This window comes from Myotis yumanensis, unplaced genomic scaffold (assembly GCF_028538775.1).
Source record: "Myotis yumanensis isolate MYYU_CA2020_CCGP unplaced genomic scaffold, mMyoYum1.0.hap1 SCAF_14, whole genome shotgun sequence".
In the NCBI taxonomy this organism is placed as follows: domain Eukaryota; kingdom Metazoa; phylum Chordata; class Mammalia; order Chiroptera; family Vespertilionidae; genus Myotis; species Myotis yumanensis.
In genome coordinates this window covers 24310592-24336988 of record NW_027223765.1, presented here as the reverse complement: position 1 = coordinate 24336988, position 26397 = coordinate 24310592, and the positions used below count along the sequence as shown (strand labels likewise).

At 42.9% G+C, this 26397-nt stretch overlaps 1 protein-coding gene across 1 annotated transcript in view; it reads right to left on the bottom strand.

Moving 5' to 3' along the window:
• COL6A5 (collagen type VI alpha 5 chain) overlaps positions 1-26397 on the bottom strand; it is a 105316-nt gene that overhangs the window by 43254 nt on the left and 35665 nt on the right. The window contains exons 7-24 of the mRNA XM_070433378.1: positions 24532-25107; positions 20881-21456; positions 18717-19057; positions 18523-18604; positions 16475-16617; positions 15567-15659; positions 13575-13628; positions 11532-11603; positions 11170-11196; positions 11020-11064; positions 10876-10929; positions 8917-8979; positions 8193-8258; positions 7736-7789; positions 3804-3839; positions 3323-3385; positions 1688-1750; positions 360-422 (exon numbers count right to left, since the gene is read on the bottom strand). Coding sequence (XP_070289479.1) covers positions 360-422; positions 1688-1750; positions 3323-3385; positions 3804-3839; positions 7736-7789; positions 8193-8258; positions 8917-8979; positions 10876-10929; positions 11020-11064; positions 11170-11196; positions 11532-11603; positions 13575-13628; positions 15567-15659; positions 16475-16617; positions 18523-18604; positions 18717-19057; positions 20881-21456; positions 24532-25107 — 2471 coding nt within the window. The remainder of the gene's footprint in view (positions 1-359; positions 423-1687; positions 1751-3322; positions 3386-3803; positions 3840-7735; positions 7790-8192; positions 8259-8916; positions 8980-10875; positions 10930-11019; positions 11065-11169; positions 11197-11531; positions 11604-13574; positions 13629-15566; positions 15660-16474; positions 16618-18522; positions 18605-18716; positions 19058-20880; positions 21457-24531; positions 25108-26397) is intronic.

Here is a 26397-nt window from a genome sequence, read left to right as displayed (position 1 = left end):
TGTTTGTTTGTTGTCAGAGGAGAATAGGGATAAATGGGTCAAATATATGGTGATAGGAGGAGACCAAACTTTGGTGAGCATACAATGCAATATACGGATGATGTATTATAGAATTGTGGACTTAAAACTTATATAAGCTTATTAACCAATATCATCCCCTCAAAGTTCTAAGTAAATAAGTAAATAAATAAATAAATAAATAAGCAAATAAATAAAATCCGATCGATCTATAGCAGAAAACTGGTGGGTGGTTGGTGGTATCTGGATTCAAACATGTGAAGAATTAATATGAAAATCAAGAAAAGAATGGAGATAAATTTTCCTCTCAGTATTTGAAATCTATAAGAAATAACACAAACTTTTTTCCCCGAAGGTCCAGGTCTTCCAACACTCCCTTCAGCTCCCACTGGTCCAGGAGAACCCTGGGAAAAAAGGGGAAATGGAAATGGAACGCTGCAGCAATGCTTAGAAAACCCATTACATTAGGCCTGCTTTTCTTCACGTCATCTCTAATAGCTCCTGCACGCTTTCTTAACAAGGAAGCCAGCCACCCAGGGAGACAGACATCTGGGCTGAAACCAGATGACTCAGGCTACAGTCCTGGCTAGAGCACCACAAGTCTTCATCTGCAAGGACACCACTGTCCATATGGGGCCTTAGAGAGAAACAGAAAAGGCGCCTCTGACTAAACACACACAATTCTGAGTGTGGCCAATGTGTTCTAATGCACTGATTTTGTTGAACAAGATACTGTACCATCATCGGCACGTTTGTGCATGGCCCCATGCACACACACACAAAGTGGTGTGCTGAAAGTGTTTCAGTTTCCCAATCTGAAAATGGGCAAAAATGTCTTTTAGAAGCATGTTGGGAAGATAACAGAGCAAACACTGGTATCCCTAGCCTACTGAACTCTTACCAGCTGAGCTGAAGAATTGAACAGATTCAGAACATTTTTCATATGAATCCCTCACCACCCAAACTCTCATTACTCACTGTCAGAAACTCAGGAACCAAATAGATTCAGAGGTTGAATTCAAAGCTGAACTTGGGTATTAAATAAATTTGAGTAGTAAGGGATCTTTGTAGAGGCAATTTCAAATATCTAGTCAATGGAGCATTGCATGGCCTAGATAATTTTTAGAAGTTAGAAAAACTTAATGTATTAAGTTTTGAAATGTTCATGAATCAGTAAGATTTGTACTCTTCCAAATGTTTTCTTAGGCTGATCCAATGGGTCTGTGCTTTCTGAGTAAAACCCAGTGAAGGAGAAAGAGGAGTGCCTAAGCTATGAACAAGGATTGTGAGCTGTGCTAAAAGTTTGTTGCAAAGTTGTCCCAAGTTAATTAAAAAATAAAATACTTCTGCCCAGCCAGCATAACTCAGTGGTTAAGCATTGACCTATGTACCAGGCGGTCACGGTTTGATTCTTGGTCAGGGTACATGCCTGGGTTGGGGGCTTGATCCCCAGTAGGGGGCGTGCAGGAGGCAGCCTTTCAATGATTCTCATCTTTGATGTTTCTATCTCTCCCTCCCCCTTCCTCTCTGAAATCAATAAAATATATATTTTTTAAAATGAAATACTCCCTATGTAGATAATATAAAATTAACTATATATGAAGGTGTTTCCAAAGCAAGAGGAAAATAAATACTGGAGACAACTGACTAAGGTTTCTGAGTCACTCACCTGAGGTCCTTTATGCCCCTGGCTCCCCTTCTCTCCTTTGCTGCCAAGAATCCCACTGGACCCCTTTTGTGGTAACAAAAGAAACACAGTGCCAAGAAGTCAATGAGAACTTACATTCTTCAAGTGTGCATTTGAAACACCCCCATGTTAAAGCAGGAAGAGGCAATGCTCTCACCCTTCAAGCAGCCTTTTAACTGGGAGGTTAAGCATTATTTAAAAGAAGAACTGAGGGGAGGCCCAGCCTCAGGGGTACAGATCTTATTGAGCAAGCCTCAGGCTGGGTATAAAACCTCCATCCCTCTCTGACAGGTAGAAATGGAAAGAGACCAAAGAGATAAATAAAACCCATGGGAAAAGGAAGTAAGACCCAAGCAATGGTAAGATGGTTCCTTTTATGGGGCAGGTTCCCTGGGCCAAAGTGTTTTCAATGTGTAAAATAGAAACCAGAGTTGTTTCAAGTTAGCACAAAAGGGTGTTTTAGCAGCAGACCCACCAGAGGAATTACAGCACATTTTTGCCATAGTTACCATCAAATGCATGGTTCCCATATGGTTCTGTGAGAAGAGAGGTGCTGGTAATGTCTCCCACTATCAAAGCACCAGCTATACAGTGGCCCTGGCTGCCCTGTGCATGTGGTGATTGGAGCCACTGGATTTGGTTCCATCTAAGTACCAAAGGATTCTGGAGGCGCTGAGGCAGTCACCCCTCTCCTCACAAAGCCAGGGGGTGGATCTAGGTTGGTCCCATGGTTATTTAATTTAGAGGATCTGCTACCTGGTGGCTCGGTACAGGTACCCCAGAACCACTCAAGAGAATCCCAAATTCCAAGTGAGTATTAATAATTTGGAACTTTCTAGAAGAAAAATGAACTCTTGGGAAGGTCTTAGAATGGACACACCTGCACAGGCCCTTCCAGACAAGTTCAGGCTGAAAGTGGACTCTATGGTGACTAAATACCTACATGCTACAAAGCTGTTTTCTAGGAATAACCCTTGCATCCTTCTGATGTGAAAGAGAGACACACATGTCCTGACTCCAATGCCCATGTCATTAATGATGAGACTAAGAAAAAATACAAATGGCTCCCATAAAGTCCTCTCAGTGATGTTCTAGAAGCACTGTCACCCCCTATGGAGTTAGCTTTAGGTGAGTTGAATAACATCTTCCAATTCCTAACTTTCTTTCATGGGAGTCTGCAGTTAAGGAAACCCACTTTGTCAATCCTGATATTGATTACTAATATAATACTAATGTATTAATAATTCATTATTACTACCACACAGACACAGTACCAGGTGAGCACAAGAGCATGCCTTTATCAGTGAGCTGCAAATGTAGGAGCAGGTTAGATGGAGCAAAAACCCCCACCAGGGTGGAAAATGTAGAATTCCAGAGACATGTACCGTGGGGGAGGGAGGAGGTGGATTAAAAATTTCTCGTTCTTTATTTTTATACAGAATGACTTGCCATCTTCCCATCAGAACAACTCAGCATTATTTTTTTTAATTTAAATTCTTCATTGTTTAAAGTATTACCTAAGTCTTCTTTTCCCCCATTGACCTCTCCCTGGCCGTCCCCACCCCCGAGCACAACTCAGCATTATTTGTCAATTATTTATGAACTATTCCAACACACCTGTGGGCCTTGTAATCCTTCAGCTCCCAGTGCGCCTGGAAGTCCAGGATCTCCCGGCTCCCCCTGAAGAATGAGAGTTTTCAGTATAAAGGTTTTCTCTACCTGGTTCCCTATAGGTCATCTCTCCATAGTTCCTAGTGCTACAGTACACAAAGGCTGTTTCTTATTCTGGTAAAGAATTTCACTCTATTGCAGTCATTCCCAGTGCACATGAAAAGCATGCAAGGACACAGCATTTGGGACTGCATATGTCCTCTTTCCTATGAAGTGTCTGTGAAGAAGGCTTTGCCTTAGGTCTGGCCCGTCCTGTTCCTGGCAGCTGAACTGATCCCCTCCCCCTTCCCAGTCAGTGGGGATCATGTCCAACGCCTGGCACCTCCTACAACACCCTAGTCAAATGCTCACTATCCCCAGTGCATTTGCATGTGAGAATCTCCTTGGCCTCATCTACCACCGAGGGCAGTAAACGAAGGATACTCACCGGGACCCCCTGAGGCCCCCTGTGGCCTTCTCTTCCCTGGAAGAGGAAAAGCAAAGTGTTAGTGTCTGGATGGGGGTTCCTTAGAGGCAAGTCAGCCTGTCTCACTCTCTGATAGACATATAAGTAACAAGCAGCTCAAAGCAATGGCTTCCTTGAGTCACTTTCCAAAGATGAGTTTTCACACTAGGCACTTAATTACAGATCGATATTTGGGGGATTGATTGCAAACGGATCCAAAGGTCATTATAGACCCAGCTGCAGGCTGACAACCTCTGGCAATTACCCAGGAGGCTATTTGAACAACCAAACCATCCTGAAGAGCCTGTCTTCTACCTCCCCTCTCCTGCAAGTCCCACAAAGCTCTATGTGCTCGGCAGAGGCTTCCTGTGTGACAACAACCTGTGTCACACCCATCGTCCTGGCCCCTGAGTGTGTCTCGGGGGAAGAGTACAAAAGTGTTAGATACAGTGATTCATCTGGGCCCACTGAGGTTTGTTTCCATGGAATCCTACAAGGAGAAAATGATTGATGAAGTCTGTTCTACCCTGTTGTGGTCCAAATGGCACCTCCAGGTTCATCTGAGAAAAGCCGGTCTGATCTCTGAAGCTGAAATCAGTCTGCATCTCTCCAGAAATGGCTCCCGTTGCCAGCTCAGGCTCTCCACCTAGTGGCTGTCTTTGCCACACCCTCTCCTTCCCAGAGGGTAGCCAAGCTGGAAGAGGATTCAGGCTGCAGATCCTAACTTCTTTTTCCCTAGAGAGCAACAAGATCTGTGCTCTCCCCTCCTCACCTACCACTCTTGCCTCTTTGAGAGAGCTGCGGACACATCTCAATCATCAACTTCCTTTGTTGTGATAAACAACTATAATTACTTTAGGTATAAAACAGTACTTTTAAAAATTTCATTTATTCATTCATTCATCTGTGTCCTTAGAAGGCAGTCAGGAGCTCAGCCCTGCCCTTTAAAGCCTGTGGGCACAGAGCATTGGCTCAATAAACTTTACTCAGGGTGGTTAGGAGCCCAGATCCCAGAGTATGAGACGATCTCAGTTCAAACCTTGGTCTAACACCTACTACCTATCTCTGTCCTGGGCAAGCTGCCCAAGGTTCCTTGATTTTTCTTATCTGTAAACTGGACATAATAATAGTATCTACCTCGTAGAATTATTATGAGGATTAAATGAATTAATACTTGAAAGTAATGTGATCAGGATCTGGCCTAAAATAGATGCTATCGCGGTACAAATCCATCCTAATATATAAAAAGTCAGGGGCCATCACGACCGAAAAAACCGGACAGATGACTGAACAGCAGGCTGTGTGGGGCGACAAGGCCAGCAGGGGGGCAGTTTAGGGCAACCAGGCTGGCAGGAGGGGGCAGTTAGGGGCAATCAGGCAGGCAGGGAGGTGAGCAGTTAGGGGCAATCAGGCAGGCAGGGAGGTGAGCAGTTAGGAGCCAGCAGTCCCAGATTGTGAGAGGGATGTCCGACTGCTGGTTATCCCCCAAGGGGTCCTGGATTGGAGAGGGTGCAGGCTGGGCTGAGGGGACCTCCCTGTGCATGAATTTTGTGCACTGGGCCTCTCATACTATTATAATAAGTATTCTGTGTGTGACAGGCAAAAGGCAGTGGACCTGAAATGTTATTTTAAATACTCTAAGTTCTAAGTACATTCACTTTTTTTTTTTGCAACAGCCAGTGCAACAATTAATTGACATAAGTTGAAATTGTGTCAGCAGGAGGCAATGTCTTAGGTTTGTTTGTGTTTTTAGGATTTTTCATCCACTTAAGATTCTCTGACCCTCATAGGGAATTCTGGCCTTCACTGGAAAGGTGGGGAGAGGGTAGAAAAGCTTGGTCTTTTTTATATCCACATTGCCTTATTTAATTCAGGAGAAAAGAGGGTAGAAAGGTGGAGATGGGCAGGGAAGTGAAGGAAGATGGGGGAAGGAGGCTGAGAACCTCCTGTCCTGGGAGTGACTCAGCGCAGCGATTTTCAACCTTTTCTGTCGCATGTCACATATAAACTAATTACTAAAATTCTGCAGTATACCAAAAAATATATTCTTTGCCGATCTGACAAAAAATAGGTATAATTTTTATTCATTTACAAAAAAATAATAGTAATTACCTACCCTTTTTGCTCCAAAGTGACTTTTTAAAAAATCAGGTGCCTATATTTACATATAAGAATTTCTGGTACCAAGAAGTAATTAATCAGATGCACCCTTATTATGCAATGTGATCATAAAGATGCAACTCTATTATATGACCTATATATTTACAGTTTAAGACTGCATTCATACCTGATGGCTATTGTTTTGCTGTTGTCATTTTTTTTTATTTGTTGTCATTTTTTGTCACTCTAAGGCAGCGGTTCTCAACCTGTGGGTCGAGACCTCTTTGGCGGTCGAACGACCCTTTCACAGGGGTTGCCTAAGACCATCCTGCATATCAGATATTTACATTACGATTCATAACAGTAGCAACATTACAGTTATAAAGTAGCAACAAAAATAATTTTATGGTTGGGTCACAACATGAGGAACTGTATTTAAAGGGCCAGAAGGTTGAGAACCACTGCCTAAGGGAAAAGAAGTCAGCGCCCATGACTAAACAGTCAGGTATTGCATATTTTAAAAATTCTTGCAGCACACTGGTTGAAAATTGCTAACTTAGAGTAATCAGCTATCGCATCCAAGTAGTAATCTCCCCTGCCCCACCCCCACCCCGCCCTACCATCTTTTTTAAAAAGTGGCTGATTGATAGTGACAGTTATAAAGTTATTTAAAACTAAAAGTATTTTCTCTTAAACCAACAAAAATGCATATTTAGCTTTAAAATTTATAGTATTTAGCTTATCTTGCTGCTCTCTTGCTTCTTCTGATTAATTTTAATTCTCTAGTGAGGAAAAGAGGGCAGAGTCCCAAGGAATTTTACCAGAAGCACTGGAAGCCTAAGCTATCCCTTAGGCATAGTTCCCTTAAGAACTATGATTCAAGATCAACAAAGGCAAGAGGAAATTAAAACACATCTATCTGCTATCTATCCCAGGGAGAAAGGCAATCAGCCACCGCCTGCTAAGTGATGAGATTACAAGACTGTAATAAAAAAGAAAGCCAAGTATTTTCTGTTCCCTCTTGAGTAAAATTCAGGGCCAGATCAAGGACCTTGTACATTTTTCTCTTTTTAGAATCTCCACGCTGAGCGTGTGATAAAGGGGTTTCTCACACATGATCAATATCATTCCTAATTTTAGAAGTCCACAAAGAGAAAAGTGATTTCTTGGTTATTCCTTAAAAAGAAGGGAAAATCTATTATCGATGTTTTAGGCTTGATATCACATGAGATGCTGTAAAGTTATACGAGGACCTTGAGGTTGCCACTAATCGCCACTGTTTGGGTTCATCCAGGAAGAATTGATCTGTGTTTCTTCTCCCCGCCCCTGGCCATAGATGAAGAGCGTTTACCCAATGCATAATATTCATATAGAAGCTCAAGGATACTATGCTATTAAAGGAGGGTTTTTGTGTTTAAGTCCCTGACTCTCTTCAAAGACATTCAAAGGTTTCTGGGAGGGAGACAGGGGCAAGCAAATTGTGTCACAGTGACTCTCAAACAGGAGCAACTTGGCTCCCATCTGCCCCCTCACCATCCACCACCACCATTTCGCAATATCTGCAGACATGTTTGGGTGTCACAACTGGGGGGAGGAGGTGCTACTGGCATCTAGTGGGTAGAGACCAGGAATGCTGTGAAATATTCTCTAATGCACACGATAGCCTCTCATGACAAATTATCTGGCCCAAAATGTCAATAGTGTCCACGTATCCGCCCCAGATCAGCCGACTCTGCAGTAACAACTATTTGGAATACCTCTGTGGCAGCTTCAGGCAATAAGGAGGGGAAATAAATGACCGTGACAATACTCACCCTGTCTCCTTCGGAATTAGGACTGCCTTGTGTCCCCTTCTGTCCGGTTCTACCCTAGAAATACAACAGCCCCCCAAGATCATAAAGCGAAAGGTGCTAAATAAATTACAAAGGCATCAGCATCAAAAACCTCAGGCACTATTAAAAGATAAGAACAAAAGTGTCATTCTAGACTCTTCCTGCTTATCAACACTATTGGATATATATCCATTCAAGAGGAGAACGGGATAGCAACATGCATTGCTATTACCAGTTTCCCCACATATCGCCTGCCGGAAACATAGTAATTTTGCCCATAGAAGTGTAACCTCCTACAGACACATGGCTCTTTTCAATGTGAACTTCAGGGGCGTTTGTTCAGTTATAGGTGGATTACATATTTTACTAAGTTATTAATTTAGACTTTATTAAAGTAACATAATTAATCAACTCATATAAGTAAAACAGATCCAATTACTTGTCTTCCTTGTTGTCCTTCAGAGCCCTTTTGTCCTTTGATGTTACTGTTTTGTCCTGGATTACCCTAGAAGAAGATTTAAAAAGAATTTCAGAATAAAAAAAATACCAGTTTTGTTTTTCAAAATGGTACAAAAACTTGGGTTAAGTGATGAGGAGTGTGATGTGAGAAACTTGGGTTACTTGGGTTAATGATGAGGGGTGTGAGAAAATCCTCCATATTTGAATCTCATAGATGTTTGAAAAAGTGAAAGTAATAGTTCCCCAAGTTTGAAGGGGGCGTGGCGGTAAATGACAAATGATTAGCGTGCATGGTGAAGCCATGGTGAATTTCCTTTCTCTGCGTTGGCAGCTTCACCGAGGCACTAGTCCAACATGCTTATGCCACTCCCTCAATCGTGCAATAAGATTCCCCTGTAATCAACTCCACAAATAGGGAATCTGTGAGATTAGAAGCCCAATAAGCAAAAGTATGGGAATTTCCCCTCCAAAAGAACTTGAAGGTCTCAACCTACATAAGGATGATTAAAGTGGGACTTTAGCTCCCAGTTTTGAATTTTGTACATGATCAGCCCCAATCAGATTTCTCTCAAACAAATAGCCTCTGTCAACCTACCTCGCCCTCTCCCAAGACAAGCTTTTGTCCACGGGTCAGCAGGAGACACAGGGAAAGGAAAGAACTGAGGAACAAGAAATTCAGAGCCAACTGGGCCCTAGTAACTTACAGGATCCCCTGGGAAGCCCCTCTCCCCATGCTCTCCAGGGGGGCCTCTGGCACCTGGGCTGCCCTGAAAAAAATAAAATGAGTTTCCCAGTTAGCTTGTGGGAGGTTTCATAATAATATTAAAATGTCAAGTGCTGTGTGTGTTTGGAGGGGAGGAAATCAATCAGATAAAATGATCCATGTTCCTTATTACTTTAATTAATGTGAATTTAATGGTTACATATTGCTACTGGGTACTGTATTGGACATCCCAGCCAGTCTAGCAACTTCTGGCATCTATAATTAAATTGCCAACAATAGACCTCTACAGGGATGTTCCGTTCTTAACTCAAACTCACTTTTTCCCAACTAAACTTGCCCAAACCAGGATCCTTATAGGCAAGGGGTGGGCAAACTTTTTGACTCGAGGGCCACAATGGGTTCTTAAACTAGACCGGAGGGCCGGAACAAAAGCATGGATGGAGTGTTTGTGTGAACTAATATAAATTCAAAGTAAACATCATTACATAAAAGGGTACGGTCTTTTTTTTTTCAGTTTTATTCATTTCAAACGGGCCGGATCCGGCCCGCGGGCCGTAGTTTGCCCACGGCTGTTATAGGCATTTGGACTGACCCCTAATTTCCTTCTCCTCTAGTCACCTAAATCTGGATATCTTATGTCCCGGAGTCAGGACTAGGAGGAAATGAGCAAGCCGCCTATGGTGCAGAATTTAGGGAAGCACTCACGCTGTGCATAATGAGGGTTTCCCTAAATTTTGCACATAGGTGTTCACTCCAGTCTAGGCTCTGCCATCTCCTTAATTAATATGTTCTGTTTCTGTTCTCACTGCCATTGCTTTATTTGAGGCTTCATCACTTCTCATCTTGATTGTTACAGATTCGCCTCTTATCTTTGCCTAGCATCCAACACAGCCTCCAGACTACTGCCAAGTAATATTTCTAACATGCAAATCAATTATGATTTCCCTGCTTAAAATCTTTCAAGGGCTCCCTACTCCCCAATGGTTAAAAGCCCAACTCCTCCTCATGGCTCACCAGTGCCTTCCCCATCTCTTCTAGCACCTCTTGAACCTGACCTCCCTCTACCTCTTCTCTAATACTCCTACTAGGCAGAACAACTGCAGTGTCCCCAAGCCTCTGCGTCTTTGCTTATGTTGTTCCCTCTGTCTGGAATGCCCTTCCTCCATGTCTTGCTACTTTCTATTCATCTTCAGCTCAGTGACCATTTCCTCCAGGGAGATTTCCTGAACTCCTTCCCCACTCTGCTGAGTGAGAACCCTTCTCTGGGCTCCCATGCAGATGCCTGCAACACGGTCCCAATCACATTCTGTGTTGCCATTAGCTATTGATCTGTCTGTCTCCCCAACTACACTGTAGAATCCTGAGGACAAGGGCAGGGTGGTTCATTTCTGATTGCCTGGTGCATAACTCAGTGCCTGGCACGCCCTAGGTATTAAAAAATATTTGATAAATAAATGTATCAGAACATAAAAGCAGAGCTGCTTGGAACCAAGTAAGCATGTATTAATTCATGAAATGAATTTAAATTTTTAAAGATTATTAACTTTTGAAATGAATGTAAAATTAAAGTTTCACTGTGATTTGCTATACCAAAGTCACCAAAGTATTTTTGCTTTTTCTCTTGCTGTTCACCACCCCCCCCCCCCCGACCCCCGATGCAATGAAAGCTGCTGACAGGCGAAAGCATTCATTTGCAGACTTCTGAAAAACATGCCCATAGAGCATCTTGCACACCTTGAGATTTCTAACGGGAACTTCTTAAAAATTACATAGTTACCTACTTGTTCCAAACTGATTGCAGCACCTCTTCCGTGGAAATAAGCCTTCATTATGTGGTTAAGTCAGCTGTCGATTTTATCCCTAATAACCGCTGACACACAGCAATTAAGACTGTCTCTCTCACTAAATTCTCCTGCTCTAATAGATTGAAGAGTGTTACCTGAGATCCTGGATCACCTCTTTCTCCCTTTTTTCCAGGAAATCCACGAGAGCCCTAAAAAAAGACACGGAAAACAAAATTTCCATTGAAAAAAATATATCAGCCTCCTGCTGGCTTTATGGTACTTGAAGAAAAATGGCTTACCTCCTCCCCGTCCAGGCCATCGATCGCATCTTCTCCCAGTTCTCCCTGAGAAGCAATGACGGGCCACAATCAGAAAAGGAGGTCCCTGCCACACGCCTGTCCGGAAACTCATCCCGCGAGGACATGCAATTTGAGAAGAAACTACGGTACCTTAGATCCAGGCAATCCTCTGACTCCCTGTAAAAGATACAACACTCCTCAGCCACATGGCAAAGACAGCACGAGGATTCCCAGATTGTTGGAGCAGGAAGGGGCTGCCCCTCTGAAGACAATGACTGTGTATTTCTTTAGTTGCTTTTGGCTCCATAACCACAAAGAGGTTGTAGATGGAATTTACAAAAATCAATGAGATTACAAATGTAAATCATCTGCAGGTGAGGAAACTAACATGTAAGTGGAGAAAGGGGAAGAGAGGGGGGGATGAAAGACAGAAAACAAGAGAGGGAAGGAACGGAGGACAGAAGGTGGGGGTGTTGGGGAGAACTTAAAATAACATTCCAGCAGAGCCTTACCTTTTGACCCCATTGCCCTGGACATCCTGCGATCCCTTTGTCTCCTGGGGGGCCAGTGTCTCCTCGCATTCCCTAAGAGAAGGTGCCCAAACAGGTATCCAAAGTGATTCTTATGCCCAAAGCCACCAGCAGTTTACTTTTTGAGAGTGAAGCTGGGGCTCGGCAAACAAATCCTCCCCCCAACTCATTCATTTAATTCTGTTTCCCCCTCTATTTAAGCATTTTTCCTGTCAACCTTCGGGGCTTCCTTTCAGATCCAAGATCACACAGAGGCAGAGGACGAGCTCAGCCGCTTCACTGCCTCTTCACTCGGCACAGCCACAGGTTCGGAAGCCGCCTCACTTTCCAGCCACATTCCAAACACGTGGTAACACACGCTGGTCCTGACCTCTTATCCGGGGCTTAATGCTGCCCTGGAAGAGTCAGCATGGCTGATGGTACAGAAGCAAGTCGGTGCCAGGGGACTGGAGCTGCGTAGAAGCAGTCGATGGGAAGAGACCCTACTCTACGCCAGTGCTCATGGGAAGTCCCACCAGGTTAACGATCCCCAAAGTCTGACCAGCCACATAGGAAGAACACTCAAGGTCAATGACACATGAATCTCCCACCAATCCTGCTTTCCCCGGGAAATAGGTAAATGCTGCAGTGAAATGAATCTCGAGAAGAACAGTGTTGTGTTCCTTGCAGGCAGGGACCTCCGACTGTCTCATTCCCCATTGTGCCCTTGTGCCCGGCTCAAATCTGGATGCAGAGCAGGTGCTAAAGTTTTGCTGTATGGATACATAATTTTTTAGCAATGAGCTTAATTCTCTCCTTCCTGGTAGGTGAGAGGAGAACTGATTTTCCTCTCCCCTGCTTTGCTTTCTTTATTCTGAGGATTATACCCAGTAAAGCAGGAGGCCTGGCGCATGGCCACAGCTTGCTGAGAAGTGCTGAAATGTTCCGACTTCCCAGTGCCTGGGAGTCTCAGCCAGCCGTGGGCTCACAGCCAGGCAGTAGCATGACACGAGTCCCCACACTCCAATCCCTCCGTGCCGACTGGGTGGGCTCCAAGGCCTCTCCACAGGTACCTGGTGGGTGACTTCAAGGGCTCCCCTCAGTGTTCATCTTGTAAAGTTCGCTCTTAGAAGAATGTACAGATGTTTACGGATGAGGAGACTGAAAGGTCATGAGGTTAAGTATGTTGTTAAGGTTTCACATCTCCATCAGCCTTTGATGTCTGACTCTGGAGACTGCTTTTAATCCTAACTTGCTGCCAAGAATGAGGAGCTGGCCTTCGCTCTAAGGCAGTGATGGCGAACCTATGACACGCGAACTCATTTTTTTTGGTTGATTTTTCTTTGTTAAATGGCATTTAAATATATAAAATAAATATCAAAAATATAAATCTTTGTTTCACTATGGTTGCAAATACCAAAAAATTTCTATATGTGACACGGCACCAGAGTTAAGTTAGTGTTTTTCAAAATGCTGACACGCCGAGCTCAAAAGGTTCGCCATCACTGCTCTAAGGGGATGGACAAGCAGGCTGGACACTTCCTGAACTTTTCCCACCCCAAATGGAGCCACCCATGTGGTTTCAGTTCCCCCAAATCCATTTTCAAAATGTGACTGATGAACCAAATGAGAATTCTGGTTTCAGGGTCAACAACTGAGATCTGAAAACCTCTGTGAACCATGTAACCAGGATTCCCCACCTTGGGGGGGCGCTCTGCCTGCTTCCTTTTCCAGGTGGGAGTAGAGAGGAGCATACCTCCCTGCTACTGATAAAAACAAACAAACAAACAAACAAAAAACACATAGGTGAGCTTTCTCACTCCCCCACAAATAAGTTTAACAGGGCCTTGTGATTCAGACAAGGAAAAAGGAAAAGGGAAGCTACCACCCATTCCTCTCAAAACTACAAAGAATATTTACCATAAACAAACAAAAAAAAAACCTCACCACCTCTTCTGTAGGAAAATAAAGCTTTCTATAAAACACAAAATCAGTATGTGCGTGTGTGTGAGGGGGAGCAGGGGAAGATGAGTCACAAAAACTTACATGGTCTCCTTCCTCTCCGCTGTGTCCTCTGCTGCCTTTTAGACCTAGAGAACCCTGAGAGGAAAGAAAGAAAAATCACTTTTAGCCACCTTCCATCAATTCAAACTTGTGCCGTCATTGGGCCTTTTAGTTAGTCCTCCAACTTGGTTGGAGTTTGCGCAGGTGTGGCTGTGAGTGTGGGGAGAGTCCTACAATCATCAGGGAAAGTCTCTCAGAAGGTGGCCCTCCTGATGCTATAGGAGATCGACCTTTGGAATTCGTCTGCATTGCTGGGGGGCCAGGCTAGTCCTGTGACTCGGAGATTTGCACCAAGGAGAGCGGTGGCCACACAACTCTTTTAGCAGGCAAATGAATAACACTTCCAAACAGATCGTTTCACTTTCTTCTGCTTTTCTGAGAGCTCAAGGAAGAAGAAGCACTTCTCCCAAGCAAGAGGTTACATATATGGTTTAACTCCCTCATGGCTTATGTGTGGCAAGGATGTCAATTGAGGTTTTTTTTCCTCCTCCTCAAACACAGGCCCTAGCTCTCTGCTCAGAATAACTGACCTGAGCAAAGTAACGAGAGAGGAAACTCCTAAACAAAATGTAACTGGTAAAATGTCCAAGATAAATTATCCTTCCACAAGCATGGGCAATGCTGGACTCAGGAACAAGCATTGTATTTGATCTCTTAAAATAGAACAAACCAGACGCTCTTAATTGTGATATTTAAAAGCCACTTGAGAAAGTGCATAGAAGTAAATAAAATGTCAAGGTCATCGCTTAATTATTATAAAGTAAACATCTGTATAGCCACTACGTAGGCCGAAAAAACCAGACCCAGTGCCCATACCAATCACTAACCGTTCCCACCCTCACCCCAGGGAGAATACTTCTGACTTGTATAAAAAATACCTCCTTGCCCTTTTTATGCTTTACTACTCATTCATCCTTAGACACTGTAGGTTAGTTTTGCCTGTATTCAAATTTCTTACAAATGGAATCATACCATATGTATTCTGTTTTGCTTTTTTTGGCCATTACTGTGTTTATAACATTTATTCATGCAGCCCATTCATTTTCAATACTTTGGAGCATTCCATTGAATGAAAATACCATAATATACTTATCTATGCTATTGTTATGCAATAGATCTTTTGTAATTCATTTTCTAAAGGGCTATTCGTCTGCAATGCTATGCTCTTTTAGCAGTTCAATTACATTCCATTGCTGATGAAGTACAACTCTCCCCATTATTTTAACATCTCTTGCCACCTTTTAAAAATTTTATTAAATTTACTGGGTGACACTGGTTAATAAGATGATATGTTTCAAGTGTACAACTCTATAATACATCATCTGCATATTGCTTTGTATGTCCACCACACAAAGTCAAGTCTCCTCTCATCATCCTGTATTTGACTCCCTTTACCCTCTTCTCCCTTCCCCCACTTCCTTTCCCCTCTAGTAACTACCATATGGTTGTCTGTGTTTATAAGTTTTTTATTTGTTTGTTCATGTATTGCTTTCGGTTTCATATCCCACACATAATATATGGTTCTGTAACTGAATTGGAGGAGATATTTGCAAACAATACTTCTGATAAGTAGCTAATATTCAAAATATATAAAGAGTTCATACAACTCAACAACAACAAAAATCAAACAACCCAATTTAAAAATGGGCAGAGGATTGAACAGACACTTCTTCCAAGAAGACACACAAATGGCCACCTTTCAAAATGTCTGAAGTGGGTCAAAAGTATAAATTGCAAAATCAAGAAGCAATATCACCAAGGACATATAAGAGAAAGGGGGGGTTATTCTTAATAGCAGCATCAAAAGCAGGCTCTTCTGAACTGGCTCCTACAGCACAGATGTCACACAAATGCCCAGGGACAATGATATCGGCATCAAATGAGGGTTGCAAATTCAGCCATTCAGTCTCAGTCTCAGTCCCACCCACACCAAACCAAGGCCCATTAAGTTAAATAGTTTCATCTGAAGGACACCTTCAAGCCTTGCAGTCCTCGGGTCCCATGAGGTCCTGGATTCCCTGGACACTTGCAAAATGCACAGCAGCATGTCCTCTCTACAATGTTTCCCTGAAAAAAAAAAAACAGACTTGAGTGAGCAACAACTGTCACAAACTTCATTACATAAGAACTATATTCTCACAAATCAAAACCCACCACCTACAAGTTCATGCTCTCTTTGGGGCAGGGGCCACAGAGACTAAGAGGTGCTTTTTGACTGAACACTTTCAGTGGTTCTCAACCTTCCTAATGCCACGACCCTTTACTACAGTTCCTCATGTTGTGGTGACCCCCAATTTCATTGTTACAAATTGAACATAATTAAAGCATAGTGATTAGTCACAAAAACAATATGTAATTATATATGTGTTTTCCGATGGTCTTAGGCGACCCGTGTGAAAAGGTCGTTCGACCCCCAAAGGGGTCGCGACCCACAGGTTGAGAACCGCTGCTTTAGATAGAGAAGGGACCAGATTAGCAGCAACTGCATTGGCAACGCACCCTCTCCAAAAATGTGACCTCTATTTATAGGAGCCCACTGCATAGATGGTCACAGGTCAAGTTTGCACAAGACTGGTGGTTCCTAGTTGAGTCTCCCGTTTTGGGGGGTTTCTGTAGCATAAAGTGTTGGTGGTATTTCTTATTTGATTAGGGATCGGTTTTCTAGTTCCCTATGCATTCATTTGGTTAAATAACAAAGGATAAAAATGCATGTAAAAAAAGTTCAGCACTCTGATCTTTCACACTTTTTTATATACTAAAGGCCATGTACTGAATTTAGGGCAAACAAGGCAGTCTTTGAAAATACTCATCAAAATTCCAATTTTGTTCCTACTGTATTTGAATAATTGGATTTTTGTTGTGGTTGTTGTTCAAAAACTCACCAGATACTGTGATAGCATTTTACCCAGGTCTCTATTTCCAATGGTCAGGTGAGTCCTGTAATCAAATCCTTTTCCAAATTCAAAACTGGAGAACTCGTCATGAGCAACTGGGTTCAGGGATACTACCAGCAAAGCATCAAGACCTATGCAGTAAAAATGACAGATATAAAACCAAAGGAATTGCTCACACACACAAAAAAAAAGAAGAAGAAAAGCCACTCAGTGAACATTATTCAAAGAATCAGAAAGTGTGGAAAAACGTAAGAGGAAGCAGTGCTCTTGACATACTAAGAATGTAACAGCAGATTTGCCAGCATTGTCAGTACACAGACTAGGTACTCACAGATCCCCAACTCCATGATGAAATTTCCCAAGAGAAAGTATGCAAGAAAAACTATTTATAAATCTACAGAAAAACACTAACAGAAAACTGTTTAACATCTCACCACCAATTTTAATGCAATTCGTATGCGTTTGAAAGTAATTTTTAAGAAAGGGCAAAGTTCTTGTTCATCTTCCAAGTGTTTGACTGAATATAAATTAATGATAGTTCTCAAGTCATCTCCATGGCCAAACACCCTTGGGAGCCTAGGCCCTGGGAGTCTGAGGAAAGCCCAGGGTAATTCAGTATCAGCTGAACTCTTGGTCGTACCCAGGAGTTCTTTATTCATTTATTTACTCATTCAGTTTTTAATTAATTCATTAGTTCATTTACTCTATTCATCCTTTCATTAGACAAATATTTCCTTATTAGAAGCCTCTTATGCACTAATCATTGTACCAGGGATACAAGAGGTATGGTCTACTAGAAGAGGTGGACAAGAATCAGATAGTTGCTCTGAGAGGAAACACCAGGGTGCTATGGAAGCCTAAATGAGAAGCTCCTAACTCGTTTTTGGAAGGTCATAGAAGGTTTCTGCAAAGAACTGATATCTAAGCTGATCCTAAAAAAATGAATGGAAATTGGTCAAGAAAAAGAACTTGAGATGGAAGATGGAGAGAAGATGGGGGTGGGAGCCTGAGTGTGGGAAAAGCTCTAGACAAAAGAAAAGAGTATATGTGAAGACTGAGAAGATGGGGCTGTGAAGTACATTGGAGGACAAATAGAAAAGATTCTGTATGCTTGGGACACTGAGTGTGAGGAGTGAGGGGAAGCTGGCATGGGAAGCAGGACCAGATCCTGAAAAGCATCATGGGCCATACTAAGGAATTTGATATTCCAAGATCAGTGTGAAGGTGTTGAAGGGATCTGAGAAGGGAGGGAGACACAATCCACCAGTAAAGCAAGACACGTTGTGGCCTCTAGGGAGGTTGCCCATGAAAGCTGAACCCAGAAGCCAGTCTCAAACTATGTACCCCATTCAACAGTGGAGCCTCTGTCACTGTACATTACTCTCAACTTCTGCATTTAGCTTCCAGTTCAGCCGGAAACTATGACATGGACAGGGACTATACGGTGAGAAGTGCTTTTCAAAATCCATGTTGTGATCTTTCACATGGAAAATCAAAAGTAATAGGCAATGTCTTAGGTTCTCTAGAAGCAGAATTTGAGAGAGGAATGTGTGTGTGTGTGTGTGTGTGTGTGGTTTACTGAGGGAGAGAGAGAATGCAGAAAGGGAAGGGGAAGTTGTAAGCAAGGATGTGTCTTAGTAAAGTCTTCACCTTGGCCCGATTCATGAGAAAATAAAGTGTATCAGACTTGGCCCTGGGCTTTTGCATCCCTATATCAATGACTGTCCCCCTTCCACACTCAGGTGGGACGTGGTACAATTGCACCTTCCCTCCAAGCATCAGGTAATGGTTCAGGTCAGTCAAGGGCTCACATCTGTGGAAGGTCATAGATGTAGGGACTTGGCCACAGCATCTACAGCATTTGGGGGTGGGGGGTGAGTGTGTGGGCAGGTCAAGGGGGTTTGGGCAAGGCACCAACATCACAGCATCTTCTACAAATGGCTGGACAGATCCCAAGATCTAGAGCACCTAAGTAGGGTAGAGATTTCTCAGCACATTACATGCTTAATCATTTAAATTTTCAACTCAGTACATACCTGCTTCTCTGAGTCTGTCTGATTGGTTTTCAAGCATTGTGAGGCTTTCACTCCCAAGACCATCTGAGAAGATAAGTAGCACCTAGAGAAAGAAGAAAGCAGAGAATAGGAGAATGTGAAAATGAAATATGTGATTGGGAGGGAGAAACATATGAGAGCATGCTGAGATGGGAGATAGACTGCAACATGGATACCTGTCCGTGGGATGCATTTTTAGTCTCAAACGTGTCCCACAGACTCTGCAAGAACTGTGCATTCAGATGAGTTGGCCCATTGACGGAGACTTGCAGCAGGTTCTCAAATATTGCTTCCTGGTAGATTTGGAACTTGGCAGGGAATGCTTGATCATTGTTCACCTTAAAGGCCACATTCACGTGTGTCTCTGCGCCTGCCCCACAGCTCGCCCCCTTGATGGAAGTGATGTCTCCTAAGATGCTTGGGAGGTATGATTCCAGTCGGGGGTGGCCATGGAACAATGGCTGCCCAGGCAGGTGATTGGACATGTCAAACCCAACCACTATGTCCACAACGCAATCTAGAGACCAAGGGAAACAAAGTCAGATTAATGAGCAGAAAGCAAGGAAGGGCAGATAGGGCAGAAAAAGAGAGTGGTCATGGCCCAGGGCTGGAGGGTCTCTAGTACCCAAGAAGTGTCCAAGAAGGAAGACCAACATGTAACACTGGTGTTTCCTCTAACACAAATTCCAATACTATTTTGAGTTTCCAATCATGGTTCAATCTAATGCTCAGGGGCTGCCTTTGGGTGTGTGCGTACTCGCACATTTTCTTCTCTTAATGAGGACATACTATGGCTCATATTATCACCACATATTAAATATGTGAATTTTCCTTAGGGATTATTGATTCCAGATGTCACAAATTCAAAGGCCGGGTTGGGTAATGTAATGTAAATGAGTCAAGTGGGCAGAGAGTGAAGAAAATGAATGGGGAGCCATGACCCATCTGTTCACTGTTCAGCTCCAACTGAGAGTAGCCATGTGGGAAATGAGGCTCAGTGTTGTCAGATCATCTAATTTTTTTCAAAGGAAAGCCTGAAATCTACATTTTTAATGTAAATTAAAATGCAGATATTAATTTAAAAATTTTTTTAATTAAAAGCTATTTTTAAAAGCTGTCAAATGATTTAACAAGTTGTTGACACTGGACAGGACAAACGCAATTCAGATGCCATTTGATCACCACTGACCCTGTCCACCTGCTCATTGTACACAGAAGGAGACAGCAATTCATGGAGGTCACTGCAACTAACCAGAGTTAGACCCTGGCTTTCTGATTCCAGGTCCACCGCTCTCTCCATCACTATAATCTGCCTCTAGTCGAGCATCCAAATGGGACGTAACAGGTCTGGAGAGCTTGGAAAGACAGCACATCATGTGAAAGAAGTGGTTTCAACCATAACAACTCTAGAATAGAAGCATTCTGAGGAATATCTACAAATTCCACAAAATGTTATTTACTGCTGCTTCCTGATGCGCTGTTCTCCCAACTCCCAGCCCTGAGTACAGACCCCAAGTCCCACATGGCTACTCTCAGCTGGAGCTGAACAGCGGCATTCCCACCAGATGGGTCATTGCTCTCCATTCATTTCCTCACTCCCGCCCCCGCGGCTCAGGCACATTACCCACCTGGCCTTTGCGGCCATCTGTGCTAGTGTCTCTAAAAATTAAATAATCCATAAGGACATTTCAAATCTTTTCTATGTTAGGATTTTATAAATGCCATCGTTAAAGGAAGAAAACACACATGTACTCATACAGACACGCACATACATAGAATCCCTTGCAAGATAGCTTAATGAAGTTAAAAGAGTAAAACTTCCCATGAACAAGTATTTATTTTACTTAGTTCCTACTGGATGCAAGGTTTTGTTCTAGGACTTACGGAAGTGGAAATACACTGAGTGGCCAGATTATTATGACCACCCCATCAGTACTTCACTGACACTTCCAAAAATACTAAATATTGAAAACTTCCTAAGCAAATACTCTCAAGGTTTTATCATTATTATTATTTGCATAACTAATTCACTTCATTGTACTGATGGGGTGGTCATAATAATCTGGCCACTCTGTGTATAGGAATAGGAGACTGAATTCCAGATGCTAAGAGGAACATAAATGCTGGATTGCAGGGAGGGGACAGGCTGACTAGGGAACACAACCTGTCTCTGATGGAGGCTGACTGATCCCAATTTTCTGGGAGGCAGAAGAGAGGACTGTTCTCACTGCACACCATTCTAAAACTATGTTCTGCTAGAGCGAGCCCACAAGACACCCTGGGAAATGGAGAACTGGAAAGATGGAATTAAATGAAAATAAAGGGCAAGGGAACACTTACTGGTTTTCCCGCAGCTCTGGCAGATTTCCCGGACAATCCTTTTTTTCACCTCCACATTCTTTAATTTATTAAAGTCTTGATAGGTGATTATTTTTTCAGAATTGCCTGTTATCGGTAGAAACTGTGCTTTATGAACATGTCCTATGCCTAAAACCAGGATACAAATGCCAAGGTCTTTCAGGACTTTTACTGCATCTGCCACATTATCTTGGGGATCCCCAGATGTGATCACAACCAAAGTTTGAGGGACACCAGCATTTCTTCTCCCACCAACATATGGATCAAACATAAACCTCACTTTTTTAAGGGCCGACACGATATGCGGGGATCCACTGCTCTTGGTGATATTTTGAATTTGAGTCTTCCACTGGGGTTTGGTCAGAGAGTTGTCCAACTCAATCATTTCTTGGTAGCGGCTCCCAAACTGAGCCATCCCAATTTTTACTGCTTGTGACTGAATGTCAAAATTATCAATTAAGTCTGACAAGAAAGTTGTCAGGGTAACAAACTCTGAGTCAGATACCCTGTTAGAGCCATCACAGAGGAAAATCACATCAGCTTCTCGGGTGTTACAGGCTGCAAATGGAAAAAATAAATCAATTACTTTCCTCATGAATCACTCTAGATTTCCCCTTTACTCAAATATTCAAATTCCTTTACTAAATACCCACATTAGTAGCACATTGAGATAAATTAACAGAAGAGAGAATCACTGATTGCCTCTCAAAGAGGCAATAGCAAGGTGGAGAAAGGTAATAGACTTTGTTCCAAATTTTATTTATATGATTCATTTGACAATAAAAGCTACTCAGGCAAAGAAGGTTTAAAATGTTTTTGGCATACACTAACAGTTAATATTAATGACCACCTTATGAGCAGTTATTCTAATTTTATAGATACAGAAATAGAATTCAGAGATTAAATAACTTGCCTAAAAATACACAATTACTATCCAGGGAAGCTGGTACCTGAACCTCTCAATCCTTTGTATCCTTAAATCCTGTACTTTAAAATTTTTTTAAATAATTTAAAAATTTTTTAAATAATACCACCCAAATATTAAAACTTCATGGAGCAAGTGCTAATGGTTAGTAAACAGGATATAGAATCATCTTCCTGAAGTCCAATGTGAAATGTCCCATAACCAAGAAATGACCCTCTCTACTCAAATGCAATGACTTGAGTAGGGACAGCACTAAAGTGGTTACTAAAGGTAGTTGAGACAATGGGACGCCTACTGTCACACAATTCCTTGCAAGGGCAGTATAGTAGACCCAGTGATGGCTGTCCAGATAGACCCTCAAGGAAGGATCTGCTGCCCAGACCTGCTGTCTAACTGTGGGAGTGTGGTCAGCTGACAGCCTCTAATTGTCAGCTCCTTCATGGACAGCCTCATTGCAGAGTGATGCCTTGCCAAAGGCCATACCCTTAGCAGGACAGCCCACATCTGGGTACTAAGTGAAAAGGGCATATAAAGATCTAGTTGCTTCAGTCTGGTGCAACTCTGATGGGCAATACTCACTAGAGCTTCCTGCCAGGTTTGAAGCTTTGTCAAGCATGCAGCACTGTTTGACTTCTGCTCATCCTACTTTCCCCTTTCCTTAAATTCCTTGCATCCCAAACTCAACCTTAGCATCTACCTCCAAAAGGTAGGCATGTGAGATGAGACTAAAACATATTGACAAGAAAAGACTGTAGTCCTTGCAATGTACTAGATTTGGTGGGAACCCAATAGAAACAAGAGGCCAAACCTGCCCAAGGAGCTCATAGTCTTCTGACAGACACAGATAGAAAAAATAGTAAATAAGTTCTACCTGCTACCATTAGGAGGAATAGAAAGTACAGGAGTTGGGGGATACTGTGGGTGTTGGATCAGGAAATTAGCAAAGGCTGAAACACACCACACAGGATAGGTGGAGCAGGGGGACGTGTTGAGCTGGCATGTTCGTGGTGGATAGAATGGTGCATGCAAAGATGTGGAGGAATTTCAAAATGACAGGAGAGATTCTGAAGAGGGGAAGGACAATAGATGAATTAGAGAGGAGGGCAGGTACCAGATGGAACACAGGGGCTTAGAAATTGTCAACTGTAAGCAGAGCAGTGACAATCCAGTGAGTATTAGAAAGGTGGCAATATGGATGGCATGGAGACCAGGTTTCAGGGTGTGTGTCCTGGGACAGGCCAGAACAGGCAGCAGAATCAAGGTGGTCCAAGTGCCTTGGAAAAGTCATACTTTTTTTCTTAGTTAAAGATGATACTATCATTCAGTGTCTGACACCAAGCGGATGAATGTATTGCTTACATAAGTCAGGTAGAGCTATGGTGGTGAGTCATAGTTTCAATCTGCACAGCAAATGCTGACCTGACACGGGATTAGGGGGAAGATTCTGCTTGGGGTTGAACTGCTTACGGGGATGGGAGATGGGTAAATGTCAGTATTAGAAACATAATTTGTGTTGGATTCATAAGTAGATTTCAAACTGGTAGAGAGTAAAGAAGAATGGAGAAAAGGAAGAAGAGAATGGAGTCTGCAGGAAGGGAGTGGAAAAGGAAAGAAGAAAGGAAATCAGTTGATTGATTTGTTTGCCAGGTTTGAAAGACTGGGCCAATACACAGCCAGGATTCTCACCTTCCATGGAGGCATCCCTGGATGGCTTGTCAACCTCTGCTGCTTTGAGCTCATGAGGCAAATCTCACCCTCTCCTCACTCAGCTGTGATGCCGCCAGCCTACCCTAACCCAATGGTTTGAGTACGCATTGAGGTACAAAAGAACCCCAGGCTGTTCAAAGTACCTGACAGCTCCAAACTGAACTCGTCCCCTTCACTCCTTGTTCCTAGCAGCTCGTCTCCATTATCCCACATTGAACTCCCATATTCTCCCCTCTGCACCAGTGGCCCTCATCCATAAAGGCACAGTACAAAAAAAAAAAGCATAGTAGACCACTTGAACTTCCTATGGCCCTGTAGAATGCCTATAACCCCATTCAGAAGACCCTGGATCTTTGAAGACAAAAGGTTATCTGTTTAAACCATGAAACTCTCCACTTGAGGTTGGCCTAAAACTGATGCCCAGTGGCTGCACTGAGACCATTAAATAAATGGAGCAGCACACAATAGCCAGGAAATGGGGAAGGTGAACATGATCTAAAAGAGAGGTCCCTTCCGCCAAGAAAAAGGCAGCAGGTGCCAAGACAGCAAGGGATGCTTCTGAAACCTTCTATCATCTCTTCAATTTGTACTGTGGTGGGAAGAGACTTTTAGGACCTTGCTCAATCAATGCTTTCATTTTAGAGATGAGATGTAGCCTAAGAAGAGAAGTGTTCAGCCCACAACACCCTGGTAACCGGAAGCCAAGACATCATTTATGTTCTGCTTACATTTTTTATTCTACCCCATAGAAAGTTTAAAGATTACAGCCCTAACCGATTTGGCTCAGTGGATAGCGCGTTGGCCTGCAGACTCAGGGGTCCCAGGTTCGATTCCGGTCAAGGGCATGTACCTTGGTTGCGGGCACATACCCAGTGGGGAGTGTGCAGGAGGCAGTAGATCCACGTTTCTCTCTCATCAATGTTTCTAATTCTCTATCCCTCTCCCTTCCTCTCTGTAAAGAATCAATAAAATATATTTTTTAAGAAAAGATTACAACTTACGCTCTTGTGCATTGGTACACATACTTTCTTGTATAGGCAAGGTAATATCTTTAAGTTTGTCAAAATCACGTACATGGATAGTATTATTTTTATTCCCTGCCATAATCTCAAGTTCATCTTGATTGGCCTTATCTACACCCACTGCGTAGATGATGATGCCTTTGTCTCTTAATTTTGATGCTGTGTCATTGAGCATGTTTCGGTCATGGGATTCCCCATCGGTGATGATGACCAGCATCTGCTTCACATTTTGCTTGATGCGGCTGCCGTGTTCCTCCGAGAACAGGATGTTTGTGTGATCGAGAGCCTTGGCAGTGTAGGTATTTCCACCAATGCTCCTGCGCCTCCTCAGATTCTCAACGACTCCTGATCGGTTTGAATATGTATTGAGGTAGAAGAGAACCTCAGGCTGGTCAGAGTACTTGACAGCTCCAAACTGAACTCGGTCTGGGCCAACATCCGCTTTATTCACCAAATGGACAGTCAGGTTAATCATGCTTTCCTGCTGATGTGGAAATATGCTGCCTGAGTGATCCAGCACGAACACAACGTCCAGCCGTCTGATACTTTTACAAACTGAAAGAAGAAGGAAGCAGACGTCACAAACTTTCCACAAGGTATTCTACACAGACAGCTGAGAAGGGGAGCAAACGAACATTTGCCATGAGCCTACTGTGTGCCAAACACTGAATCTCAGTTCGCGGAGGTGGCTGTTGCCATCTTACAGAGAAAAAACTGAGGCTCAGAAATGTACAGCTTGCCCAGCTCATGCTTCCAAGGACATGTGTGCCCTTATCTATATGACTCCACTAGCGGTGGTTCTTATGCCACACCACTCTTTTCTACCTCATTAGCATGTGTCATGCCTTTCGCTAAGCAGGCTTTCAACTGGAAGGAAATGTCAGAAGGTAGTTAGTTCAAAGTCAATATGATGGTGAGACATGACTGATGTTTGCCAACCTGGTCTGCTGTTTTAAACAGCTCGGAGGCTCATTGTATAAACTGGGATTTTTATTGTATTCCTTCTGAATCCAGCTACCTTCTGATAGGCAAACTTTCCCATGTGTACCACACCCTCACCACATTTATTTGTGCTCCTTTCTCTGACCTCCTGAATTACAACTCAGAAAAGGAGTGGCCCCAAGATGGGGTAAATGTAAGGCTCCTCTCACCTCATTCCTAGCCCTAAGCCCTCCTTCCTGCACATTAGAAGGAAAGTAATCATTCAGACTGGGTCACCAAAGTGTGGATTTTCTCTCTTCTCTTTCCCTTCCCTCAGTAACATAAGCACCTGCCTTCCCAAGGTTGGCTTTCTCCATTTTCCACCTGCCTATCATGCCTGCAATTCTTATTACTGGCAATGAGGTCTCAAATTTTCAAGTCTAAGACTCTGTGGGTGAGCCCAACCTATCTATGTAGGAACCCAGGGCAAGAACCCAGGTTTCTACAGATATAGGAACTGAATCATAAATATTTATCGCCAGGCCTAGTCAACAATGAGATTGGTGACTAGTCATGACTTGATAATATTTTAGGAGTCTTTCTAATGTATGAGTCAGCTGAAATTTCAACTTACGCTATAGACAGGGCCTCCACAAACATGTTTATCAACATGAAGAAATGGCAGGAAGAGTCCTGTGGATTTCAAAGGTGAGGCTGTAGTCTTAAGGTAAACCATTCTTAGAATGTCTCTCAACATTACCAGAATCACTGTCATTCTTAGAAAAAGAAAACACTCCAAGTAAATTGTTATGGGAGAAATCTCAACACCATTGTCTAAAACTCATAGTTTATACTGATACATCTTATTTGTTATCTTCCTGAAAATTTCAAACACACAATTCTGAAGTATGAAGCCCAAAGGAG